Genomic DNA, 12273 nt, shown 5'->3' on the forward strand with positions numbered 1-12273 from the left:
TTCAAATATTTCTAACCAGATTTTCTGTGGCCCTGAAGCTTTACTTGGGATGTTTTGCCTGCTGTAATTTTCATAAATTCATAGACTAGGGAGCCTCTACTGGGTCAGACTTAATACTGCTGGTCACCTACTGGTCATCGTCTCAGTTTTCCATCTACCTACCAAGTTCACACTTAGTTCTAAATCTTCCTCACTGGGGTAATAGGTTTAAGAAGGGAAAGAAAATGTAATGGTGCTATAAATCCTATTTAATAACACAGTGAAGATCAATAGAAAAAGAATCAAAAGAAAAAGCTATCGAATTCACCAGCCAAGTCTACAAATATTCGAGCATGATCATTTAAAAATTTTTTGTTTTCTCCTGGAAGATACCTGCTACTTGCCTGGAATTGATCTTCTGAATAACAAACCCTATAATTATGATGTGGTGCAAAACATTATTATTGGGTTGAACTCAACAAAAAAGAATGCACTACCTCCTTGCGATGAAGAAGAGAGACTACCCCACTCAAAAGGGGGGGTGGAAAGGCAGGGCTGCAGGGGTAGTTGGAGGGGACACATCTCAGGTGGGGGAGCTGACTGGGGTGGGGTGGGGGGTGGGGTTTCTTTTTTTTTTTTAAGTTCCTTGTTTCTGCCTTGTGGACTGGCATTTCACCAGCTGTTACGTAAGTCTCAATGCCCTTCTATTCGAAAAATGTCAATTCTAACAGAAGGTCCAACCTGTTCATCTCAGTCTGGTGGCACATTATCACTGTGATAAATGACTGATGAAGTGCCAGGTGGAAAAGCATCCTCTGTGCCCAGCAGTTTTATTTAAGTAGTTTGCCAGTCTTCATATTCAAAGTGGGGTTGGGATGATTCCTGTGGGAGACTTATGAGTATCTTATTTTTGAATTGCCTTGATACATACTCTATGGTATGAACTAAAAGTCAGGTAGACGTGTAAAGAATTTTACCATTCTTAGAGATTACCAAGCAACCATAAGATGTTGCCAAATATTATAGTTTGAAATTATATCTGAACACCAGGTTTGAAGTCATTTTTTTACATTTCATGTTGAAATCACTTTTTCACCCTAGGGCCATTGCCCTTTCCTGCACCTGCCCACCCTCCAATTTGATACTAAGTGAGAGGGGGTGTTGTGGTTCAAGTTCACAACCACCTTATGCACAATTTTGCAGTGAAGTGCAACAGCTTTCAGGCCCCGACAGGTAACTCTGGAACAATGAATAGTGACAGAGCCGCAGGTTAGACTTCCGGGGTTTTCTTCGCGTTGACCACTGTGAATGGCATGGTTTGTCAAGACGTTCTGTAATAAAGCATGTAGTTTATTTTGTTGTCTACGGTTCAAGAACAGCTTTGTAAGAAAATGTGTAATTCAGAGTAAGAGGCAGGTTGCTTTGCTGACATGACTTACCAACAGTCATAGTTTTCATGAGATGTGAGTTGTAAGATAAAGTTGTAGCATAAATCTATGAGTATTTTCCATCAAGCAATGGTATTTAAAAAGTAGCAAATGGTTACATTACAGAACTGCTTACTTTAAAAAAGCCAGTTTATTTTGTAATCACAATTCACATTGGAATTCGAGGTTATCGGGGTTGTGATATTAATTTTGTATACATGGTGTTGACCTGAAGTCATTTTGATTTTTTTAGTGAATGGTTAAGCCCATGGCGTGCAAATACCTTTTAGCACTTGTGGAGACAGTACTACTGCGTGTGAACTGAGCCCCGCTGGACATAATAAGGAAACCCAGGGTAAAATTAAGTCAGGAGGAGCTTGCACAGGCACAAAGTAAGGGAGAAACAGGCACCTCTTGAGTGATTAGGCTGTGAGGAAATGAAACGTCTATGCTGACTACCCACCTACCAACGACTGGAGTAATATGACTTTTTTTTTTAGAGATTTATTTATTTGATGGAGAGAGACACAGCGAGAGAGGGAACACAAGCAGGGGGAGTGGGAAGAGGGAGAAGCAGGCTTCCCGCGGAGCAGGGAGTCCGACGCGGGGCTCCATCCCAGAACCCTGGGATCATGACCTGAGCCAAAGGCAGACGCTTAACGACTGAGCCACCCAGGCGCCCCAGTAATGTGACTTCTTCACATATCGTTTGACGAAATGAAAGCCTACTCATGTCATGGTCCCTTATCTCACTCCCAGATCAGAGTGAATAATAATCATAAAAACCTTTCAATTAATAGAGCTGACATGAATATAGTTTTTATAAAACTGATGAAATTCAAAGTTTTGAAGAATGGTTTAAAATAAGAGGCTAAAATGTATTTGAAGCTTTGAGACATGAACACTAATTATCTTGATTGTTTTTCTAGTCACTGTTAATACTATGTTTTCAGGTCATACGTAAGGCTGAGACTTACCTGTGCAGAAATCGGTTGGTGAATGAAGATATTTGTGTATAGCACCATAACTCTGCTTTTTCTAATACGGTGCAGTTTGCTGAGTGCAGTCAAAAAGAATGCGGTCAAGAAGTGAGTTTATAAAAGGTGACCATTTCAAACACACCAGGCAACTGCAAATTGAGCACAGAGATTGACAGCCACATGCAGCGGTGGGTGAGCAAATTACAAGCCAGCTGGACAGGGTTTGGCTTCAACCAACATGCTGGAAGGTTAAGTTAGAGAGAATGCCAATGATCCTACTGGCAGGGCTTCATTGTCCACGCTGGTTCAAGATTATAGCCCCATACCTATCTCTGCTAAGACTGCAAGCCTCAGAGATTATGTGGCTTTGAACTAGCTTGATTTTCAGTTAGATGTGTGGATTGTCCTGCTCCATTAATTTGAATAAAATTTTTCAGACTGGCTTTATTTCACTACGCCATATATGTATATATATATGTATACATATGTGTGTATAATATATAAAATACATATATTTTATGTAGAAATATCTATATTTCCCAAAATGAAGGGGGGGAAATCGGAGGGGGAGACAAACCATGAGAGACTGTGGACTCTGAGAAACAAACAGGGCTCTAGAGGGGAGGGGGGTGGGGGGTTGGGTTAGCCTGGTGATGGGTATTAAGGAGGGCACGTACTGAATGGAGCACTGGGTGTTACACGCAAACAATGAATCATGGAACACTACATCAAAAAATAAAAAGAAATATATATATTTCTAAGTAAATTAAACAATGAATAAATAACATAATATATATTGCATGAATAATATATATATTAAACGGTGCTTTTTTAAGTTAATAGGTCAATTCTGTGTTCACTTAAAAACTGCATCTATAGGATGTGTGTGTGCTACCTAGTAACAAATGTATAGGTCCCATTTAGAAGAAAAGAGAAGCATATGATGTGGAAGGTAAAAATTCCTGCAGAAACCTGATTGTATTAATATGATGCTTTTTTCATTCATGTGAGCAATTTGCAAAATGGAAGGGGAAGCAGAACTGTTTCTCCCATTTTCTGGCCACCCCCTTTCAGGTCTCCCTTACCTGAGTTTGCTACTCTATGTGGAATAGAGAGAATTTTAGAATTGGTAGGGTCGCTGAGGTTATAATTACTTACACATCCTCTTACGTTCACCAAATTAGCAGTAGACGTTGATTTAAAATAGCATCGCAGAGTGGCGGGAGCCCCGTTTGGCTTCGGGCTCCCTGTTCAGCGGGGAGTCTGTTTCTCCCTCTCCTTCTGCCTCTCCCCCCTGCTCCTGCTCTCTAATAAAATCTTAAAAAAAAAAAAAATAGCATCTGCAGATTCATAGCTACCATCTTTTAAAGTCATTACCTGCCCTGAAGACGTAAAGAAATTAAGAATTCAAAGTCTTCATTAAAACCAATTATTTTAATTGCTTAAACAAACATACATAATTGATGCAAGTGAGGGCGATCGCAAGCAGTTTGATGAAATTTGCAGTGAACCCATCCTGTTGCTGGAGAAGGTCAGAAAATACTCTATCCCGCCCACCTGACCGACCTGGAAGGGGGTGTTCACCACTCTCAGCCTTCAAAGACATGCACATCATAAAGGAGTCCAAGGGAAAACCAAAGCCGATCATTAATAGCTACGTGTTTGGATCATTAATAGCTACAATAAGCTGAATTACACAAAGACAAGGGTTATGATCAATTTTGTACCTGCTCAAGTGGGGACATTTTAAATTATGACAGTCTACGAATACTGAATGTGATGGTCACGTGGTCCATCATTAACACAAATATAAAATGGAAATCATTTTATTAAACTCTGCGGAGAGGCCGTTTGAAGAACAAGGTCAAGGCCTGGGTTTTTCCCAGCGCGATTTTGGTCGGCTGGGCGGGGCCGGGGCTCGGGGCGGCTGCAGGGGGCTGCCCTAGCACTGCAGCTCCTCCTCCTCGGCCCGCCGGGGCCCGCCCCCCGAGCTCTGCGCGCTGGCGTGCGCCGTGGAGCTGAGCACCTCTTCGAAGCTGCCTCCGCCGTGGTTCGCCCCGCCTACTTTCGTCTGAAAGGTCAGAGATGCAAACGTAGTTAGTTCATCAGGTCTGCAATGTTTGTGTAAAAACGGACTACTCGAGTTCAAAAATAGTTTTTTTCTTGAAAGGGAACGTAAAGGGTGTAGAGAAGTTAGTTTCCTTTAGCAGAGTGCTAGAATGCCATTCATACTTGGGATCTGGGAGAGGATCCAAAACTTCAATTCTGTACAATTTTAGCAATGCTCTCTTTATGCCTTCTGACATCTAAAAATCTCAACCCCTTCAGGAGCATATCCAGATCTGTGGATTTGTCTACACATCACCCTGAGAACAGATGTAATTGAAACAGAACTGGATTTTAGATAAATTCCCTCAACTTAAAAAGTGTATAAACATCTTTAAGTGACTCCAATTTAGGCTTCCTACTGGGACTTAAGAAAGGCTACCTGGATCCCTGACAAATGGCTTTTGAAAAGGCTGAGCAGCTCCATTGAACATGCTTTCTGGTCTCTGTTCTGAGAGGCAGACAGGACTCAGATCTTAAGCACTGCCCACTTCACATCTTTCTAGGCAGTTGCCCCTCAAGGAGGGCTATCCCTTGAAATGCAAAGTTATGATGCTTTAGGAGGCTCCCTTTTTGTGTACTTGTTATTGGTAATAAGAACAAAATCAGGAAGAAATCAATTAATAAGAAATATATTAAGAAATATGGGTAAAATGTTTTGAAAAATTCTGTATTAAAAAGTCCTTCAGAAGAATATTTAATGTTTAATGCAAGTCTTATTAATTGTCGCACTGGTTTTCCTTTAACCACTAACAGTATGGGAAAACACGTTGAGGAAAAGAAAGGTACAGAATAGAAAATGTTGCTATTCCCAAAATGCTGTCTACTCCTCACTGCCACCAAAGTGATCACTCAGAGGAACGTAAGCCACACTGCGACATGTATCCACTCACTGCCTGGTCTGCCCTTTACAAAAGGTAACCAGGTTTTAAAACCAGTCTAACATTCCAAAACAAGCATACACTTTTCTCCAGCTGTCACTAAAATCCTTCTCTGCCTCTTTAGATTCAATTCCTAAGTCAAATTTTCCACTCTGCTTGGGGTCAGGAAACTCATTCTGGAAAGTGACCGATAACACATATTTTAAGCTTAGGAATCACATAGTCACTGTCACAAATACTCAAATCAACCATTGTACAAAGCAGCCAAAAACAACACATAAGTGAATGAGCATGGCTGTGTTTACAGAAGACTGTGTATGGACACTGAAATGTGGATTTCATGTAATTTAATTTTAACACGTCACAAAATAGCATTCTTCCTTTGATTTTTTTCAACCATTAAAAAATATAAAAACCATTCTTAGCTTACAGGCCATTCAAAAAATAGGCAACCAGCTGGATTTAGCCCACAGGCCTTAATTTGCAGACCTCTAGCACTGAGCACTGATTCCTCCCTGACTCTGTGTCATCTCAGCACTGGGAAGAAGCAGGGGTTGCTTCCAACTATGTGATTTTTCACTATGTTTATTTCTTTCTGGAGAGAAACAAGATTAATTCAATGTAATCTACTCTTAATATTAAGAGTTCCCATTCTCCTCTTTATTGTATCTGCATTCTGTTTTGCAACAGAAGTCACACACAGTTTTGAATCAAGTGAATACCAATTACTGATGTTTTCTTTTGGGCTTTGTTGCTTTCTCGTCTCCTAGTTCTTGATTTTTCTCAAATCAAAATAGAAAAATAAAGGTGGGAATCGTTTTAAAATAAAGCAATTTGTCAAAAAAAGGGAGTGCAATGAAGGGGTTTTTAACCAAGACGGTTGAGTGGAATAAAGGGGTTTCCTAACCACGTGGGTTGAATGACTCTACACAGCGATTATTTAGGTGAGGAGTTGCATCAGCAAAGATGTGAACAATAAAACTCTCCTGGACCCTTTCCTTCATAATGGCTCATCCAAGCATTTGTCACTTTATCCCCAAAACTATAATTGTTGTTTGCATAAAATTCTATTTGAATTATTGAGTTGGGCCGTGTAATCTCTCATAATAATATGGCTGGTTGAGAAGATACAAAGAAGTAGTAACTATATCTTGTCTTTTTCTTAAGGTTTTAAATAAAGCCATGCAAAGTATTCATCAAAAAGAGGTGCACTAAAAATATGGTCTGCTTGACATGGTTCGAAGAATGATTGGAAGGTTAAATGATCAGAATGGTTGGAAGGGATGTAGTTGTTCATGATTCCCTGGTGGAACATGGTGGAACATAACAAATATGGTTTCATCGGAGCTGTGCTTGCTTGTTTGTTTTAGAGGAAATAGAAAGTGCATTCATCGAGTTTATAGGTGAAACCAGCTGAGATGTCATCAGGTGAGAGAGTGATGTATTCCAAGGATCTAGGCAAACAGGACTAAATTTTATATAATGGTGATGACATGGAAAACCAAGCTGTTACAGAACTGGGTATAAAGGAAGAACAATCAGTATAAATGCCACATGGTGTGTGACAGATGGTAAGAACGGACCTCCTTTCCCAGCAGAACATTATTTCTCATATAACACAAATATGAACAGGATTCCGTTTGAGCGATGTTTTAAAAATCAAGCTTAAAGCAGTATGTGTGAGGAGAACCATAGCAGAGACCTGCGAGGCATTTCCTTACTGATTCATCCTTACTGATTTGTGAGTCAGCCGGAAACAGCCCCAGGATCCATAATTGAAGAACGTTATAGAAATTTTGGAGAAAATTTAGAACACAGAACTATGCGGCAAATAAACTACATAAAGAAGGGTTAAACATCTATTATTTAGTCTGGAGGAAAAAAAAAAAGAATGAGGAACTTGCAATGACTGAGTGAGTGGGGAGTTTTACACAAAGCACAATTATTAGCTATTTATTCTCCACTGCCTGGGTGGGCAGAAAAAGAGGAAGTAGACATCGGCTGTGACATAGGGGAGGTGGGTGGGATGTGAGTCTTGTTAAACCCCGGGGACAATCATGCAGACACGGAACCCACTTTCAGGAAGTCTTGACACAGGCTAGGATCTGGCCGGCTGAGTTAGTTTTGTGCACGTCTGAAGGAGGAGGCAGGCTCTACACCTTTCATCCCAGTAAAGTGAGAGAAGTGAGAAGCTCAGACTGTGGATCAAACACTTAAATCATATGTGAGCTGTGAGCTTACCAGAGCTTCCTAAAAGCAAAGGGAAATAGGTTGTTGTTTATTCTTCTTTTGCTTCTTCGTATCTCCTTCTTCTAAAGAAAACCTAAAAAGTACAACTCCTCCTATGTCAGAACTGGTCTAACAAGCAACAGAATCCATCCTCCTTCCACTATCGAAGGCTGGGAACCAAATGCTGAGAAATTAACTCCTAGGATTTTCTGAACCCTTAGTTTTGAAACCTGATATTCTAGCAAGAGAAATGTTCCAGGCACTGCACGTCCCTCCTTATCAAAGCTTTCCCTACACATGGGGGCAATTCAATGGCTCCTACGGGTCCCCAGATACTCAATAAGCAATGATGTTGACAAGCAGGGTCATGGAATTGCACAACTACAAAGTGCTGGTAAGTGAAAGCAAGGCCTGGGAAATGCTGAGTAATAATCTCATTCTTGGGCCTTAAACATCTAATCCCAGGCCCAATAAAGCAGAAGCAGGAGACTGTGGAAGAGCCTCCCCTAAGAGGAAAGACTCTCCAAGTCACAATCAGAGCATGCAGGAGCTCTAGTGAGGAATACCTTACAGTCTCACAGACGGATCAGGCAGCACATGGTGGCAGAGGATTCAGAAGCAGCTGGATGATCAGCATGTGCACACGCCTGCTTTGATCTGCTTAAAGATCCCCTGCATTCTTCATTTTCCCAGATAGGGAAATACAGAAATGGACTGTCTACTAAATAGCGATAAGAATATCAAGACTATTTAAATCACTGTTTAGCTGGTATCTTTAAAAACATAATCTTAGTTGTTTCAATGATTTTTCCTGTTTTGAAAGTCTCATTTTGAGACTACACTGATTTTATTTGTGCTTTCTTCCTCTGTAGATGAATTCATCTACACTCAAATGATAAAGTCAATGAAATTTTTTTTAACACCTCCCATGACACAGGCATATTTTCAGTTTAAAGCTGGGGATCAAATGCGTTATTACAAAAGAATGCTCGTTGTGACTCAGTTTGATTTTCCCTCCATGATCATCATGCTGTGCTGTGCTCGGTCTGGGAATGGAGTAAACAAGTCTGGGTAGCTGACGGGAGAGGGGAGGCGGTGTAACGCAGGGGGCCAAGTTCGTTTTTGCTAGCCCATGTGCAAACCAGAGGGGCTATGAGCTGTTGGAGACCTTCCACTTAACCTCTAAATTCAGAATTCACATACCCTCGATCCTACCCGCAATCCTCTCTCACATACCAGTTTTTGAGGGGACAGCACTAGAGTTCTAACCTGCAAAGATGTGAACAAAAATCCCAGTTCATGTTTACAAGTCATCACCCTCAAATGGTTTGTGGAAACAACTCTGTGAGGATCCAGCAACACTCTCCGATACTGGTTTTACTGACAGATTTATATGTGAAGAAAAAGACAGACTCTGTGCAAGGCTTTCTTCCTGGCTGCACCGAATGCTGGCAGTCCCGCCTTCAGAATTAACCACCACAATGACTAAGCTGTCCTGATTCACGGGACCCCATGACACAAAATTCACTTCATCTGTACCTTAAGGCTTGTGACAGTTGTCTCAACCCTCTCCTCAAATGATTTGAAAGTAGGAGAATTCCTAAAATAACAAAAAAAGAGAGGTCAGCTCCAAAGACCCAGCTGTCTTAGCAACCGAGCTGCCTGGCTTTCTGCTCTTAATTGTAAACATCATCTCTGCACCAGAGCCAGCTGTCGGTTCGACAAGCATGCCTTCAAGTATGTTTTCATTTCTGCCAGGTTAGATCTACAAACCATAACCTGACATGGAAATTTTCTAAGTAAAATAGTCATATAACAAACAGGACAGCATTTGTTAATAACACCACTGTAATAATTCCAAGATGCCCTGGAAATCATTTCCAAGAATTCGAAGGAGTGATAGCTTAATTCGTCATTTGCTAATTAACTATCACAGCACTCCTTTTCCGGACTCGTTTTTTTTTGTTTTGCTTGGGTTTTTGGTTTTTTGTTTTTGGTAAGCAATGGAAAGTCTATCTGAAGAACGTCATGTTAGAGTTTTCCCACTTGGAATTGTAAAGTTCTTTATTTCAGTAAATGTGAGACAAGACAGAAATAACTCAAGGGGGAAAAAAGAAGTTCATAAATTTTTCTTTTCCATGCCTTAAAAAGTAATCATTTTGTCAATTTCCATGAAGTAGTGTTTCTGAGAGTCAATGCTTTCATTATTTTAAGTTGAAATATACCTATTACTTGCCTAATGCTTGATCAAAATGGCGTTATGAGCACATGTTATTTTTCCTCCTACAGAGGATATACTTTTGTTCTCTTACCAAACAAAAATCTTTGCAGTCTATTAACAATTTATTTGTGACTCATTCATTGTGTTAAATACTTTCTATACATCATCTTGTTACTTTAAGCATTAGGCGCTTCATTTGGTGCTTTTTGGTTTCCTAGACTGGATTTGGCCACATGACATGATTTCATGACATCATTACCATTAAAAAGGATATCCCCAGGTCCAACTAAAGAAACAGGAACCAAGAAGGTACTAAAAATGTACCTTAAATCTTGTATCCATGTCAGCATTCAGCAACAATGACTGCCATCATTTTCAGGTCAAATAATTCAACTGAATGTTACTATATTTGATAAGCCACCTGTTATTCTCTCTTGAGTGCAGGCGAAATGAAATAGGAGGAATGGCCTAGAGGAATTTTATAAGGGAGAATGGCTATAATAGATGGGCTTCTTTGTATGGTGTGGAATGAAGCATAGCTCTAATACGATCAAGAGGAAACTAACGTACATAATATGTTTTGGACTGAGTTTGGCTTTGTTAGAGATCACCTCCAGAGACTCTGACACTCCAGATGGTCAGAAATGTATCTGCATCTACGCTGTAGGGATTAACAATGGTGAGTTCAGAGAGCTCACTTGTGACATCACATCTTGTAAACAACGCAAGCATGAGTCAAATTCCTATGAGTAATCCTCCATAATATTGCTGTTTCATGATGAAATATTAGTGAATTTGCACCTGAACGACTCAACGGTATATATTTATTGACACCTTGCTGCCACTGAGGGTTTTATGAGGGCAAGCCTGCTCTCACACGCCGGCCTATCATCCATCAGTTACACAAGCCCACAGTGGCCGGACAGTTCAGCCTCATGGTTCATGGGTATATGTTAGATGAGTAAAAATTTTTTTTTAAAGTTAGTTTCAGTCAAGATCATGAGGGCTACATTTGACCCATAAGCCACTAGATGGATTCACAAAGCAAAACCGTGTTCATTTTTTGCAAGCCCTTCTTTGGACACTTAAAAGCTGACAAACAGGGATGCCTGGGTGGCTCAGTTTGTTAAGTGTCTGCCTTCGGTTTGGGTTGTGATCCCAGGTCCTGGGATGGAGCCCTGCATGGGGCTCCTTGCTCAGCGGGGAGCCTGCTTCTCCCTCTGCCTGCCGCTCCCCTTGCTTGTGCTCTCTCTCTCTCTGACAAATAAATAAGTAAATAGAATCTTTAAGCAAATAGTTAATTAAAAAAAAGCTTACAAATAAAGAAGCTCAGTGCTGCGGTTTGCACTACTCAATTGGAGTGTTTTTATGCTAGGGGGTGCAAGTCATTCAAAGATGGACTAAGCAATCTTGAATCTATGCTCCCTATTTACCACCAAATTAGGGAAATCAAATACTGTGGCTAAATTGCCAAATAACCTCAGTGTGGAAGAAACATCATCAGGATAATAAAACAGACATTCCTCTAATTCAATTACACTAGAATGTGTGCTGGAGAACAGGGAGAAACTGTTTACTCAGATTTAATCAGATCGCATACAACTACCAATGACCCTGGAAAAATTTGGCTGCAGTGGTCTCAAACTATTTAGAGCAACCGAATCCCCTCTCTAACATATCACAGCACAACACATACTATAAAGCAGGCAGAAAAGGCACAGTTCAGACTGAAGTGGAGAAGGGTCTTGGAGGCTTGATGGCCCCCCTACGCGTCCCCCACCACGGAAGCCCAGGGCAAGAGCAGTGGGAAGAGCAGTAAATCTGGTTTTAGCCTCTTATTTTAAATATGATGAAACTGATATCACTGAGGTGACTTTCCCAAGGCTGCAAAGTTCATTCTTGGCAGAGTCGGGCTACAATCTGCGTCTCCTGACGCACCCCCACCCCCCGCAATCTGACATTCATTCTTCGATACCCTGTTACTATTAGTGTGCTTTTATCTGACTGCCTCACTAAGCTACACAAACCCCCAGTGGGGGATGTCTTTCTCAGAAGTTTTCATCCAGCTAGTAATTTTCATTGCTTAACAGACACCTCACCTTAACATCTACGTTAAAAAATCCTGGTGATATCCTTTCTACAACTGCAGTCCTCTCAGCCTGTTATTCCCTTCATTTAACCTTTCTCCCAGGCTTGCGTTTAGTTCTACTGAAATAAGGCACGTATTTCTGCCTTTGCAGGCATGGTGGCTCCAGGCCCTACGCTAAGAAAGTGCTTCACACAGGTTACTTTATGTCACACAACAGGTAAGAGAATGGACATCGAGCTAGGTAAGTAACTTGTCTCAGGTCACACAAATCAGGAGACACTGGACTTAAGCCAGTGTGTTTGGTCAGAAGCCGAAGCCCATTATACCCTACTTCAACAGAACTGTCCGCCTTTTCTCCTGA

General features: G+C 40.9%; 1 protein-coding gene across 5 annotated transcripts in view; it reads right to left on the reverse strand.

Annotated features, from left to right (window-relative positions):
• Nucleotides 1-3805: 3805 nt before the first annotated feature.
• The window catches only part of TPD52L1 (TPD52 like 1), a 92795-nt gene continuing 84327 nt past the window's right edge, over nucleotides 3806-12273 (reverse strand). For 3 of the 5 annotated variants that reach the window (XM_021693246.1, XM_044917340.1, XM_021693247.1), the window contains 2 exons: nucleotides 9142-9202; nucleotides 3806-4457 (listed from right to left, as the gene is read on the reverse strand). In XM_021693246.1, coding sequence (XP_021548921.1) covers nucleotides 4329-4457; nucleotides 9142-9202 — 190 coding nt within the window. In that variant the 3' untranslated portion in view covers nucleotides 3806-4328. The remainder of the gene's footprint in view (nucleotides 4458-9141; nucleotides 9203-12273) is intronic. The other 2 variants (XM_021693249.1, XM_021693248.1) reach the window with 2 other exon arrangements.

This window comes from Neomonachus schauinslandi, chromosome 8, assembly GCF_002201575.2.
Source record: "Neomonachus schauinslandi chromosome 8, ASM220157v2, whole genome shotgun sequence".
NCBI classification, from domain to species: Eukaryota; Metazoa; Chordata; class Mammalia; order Carnivora; family Phocidae; genus Neomonachus; species Neomonachus schauinslandi.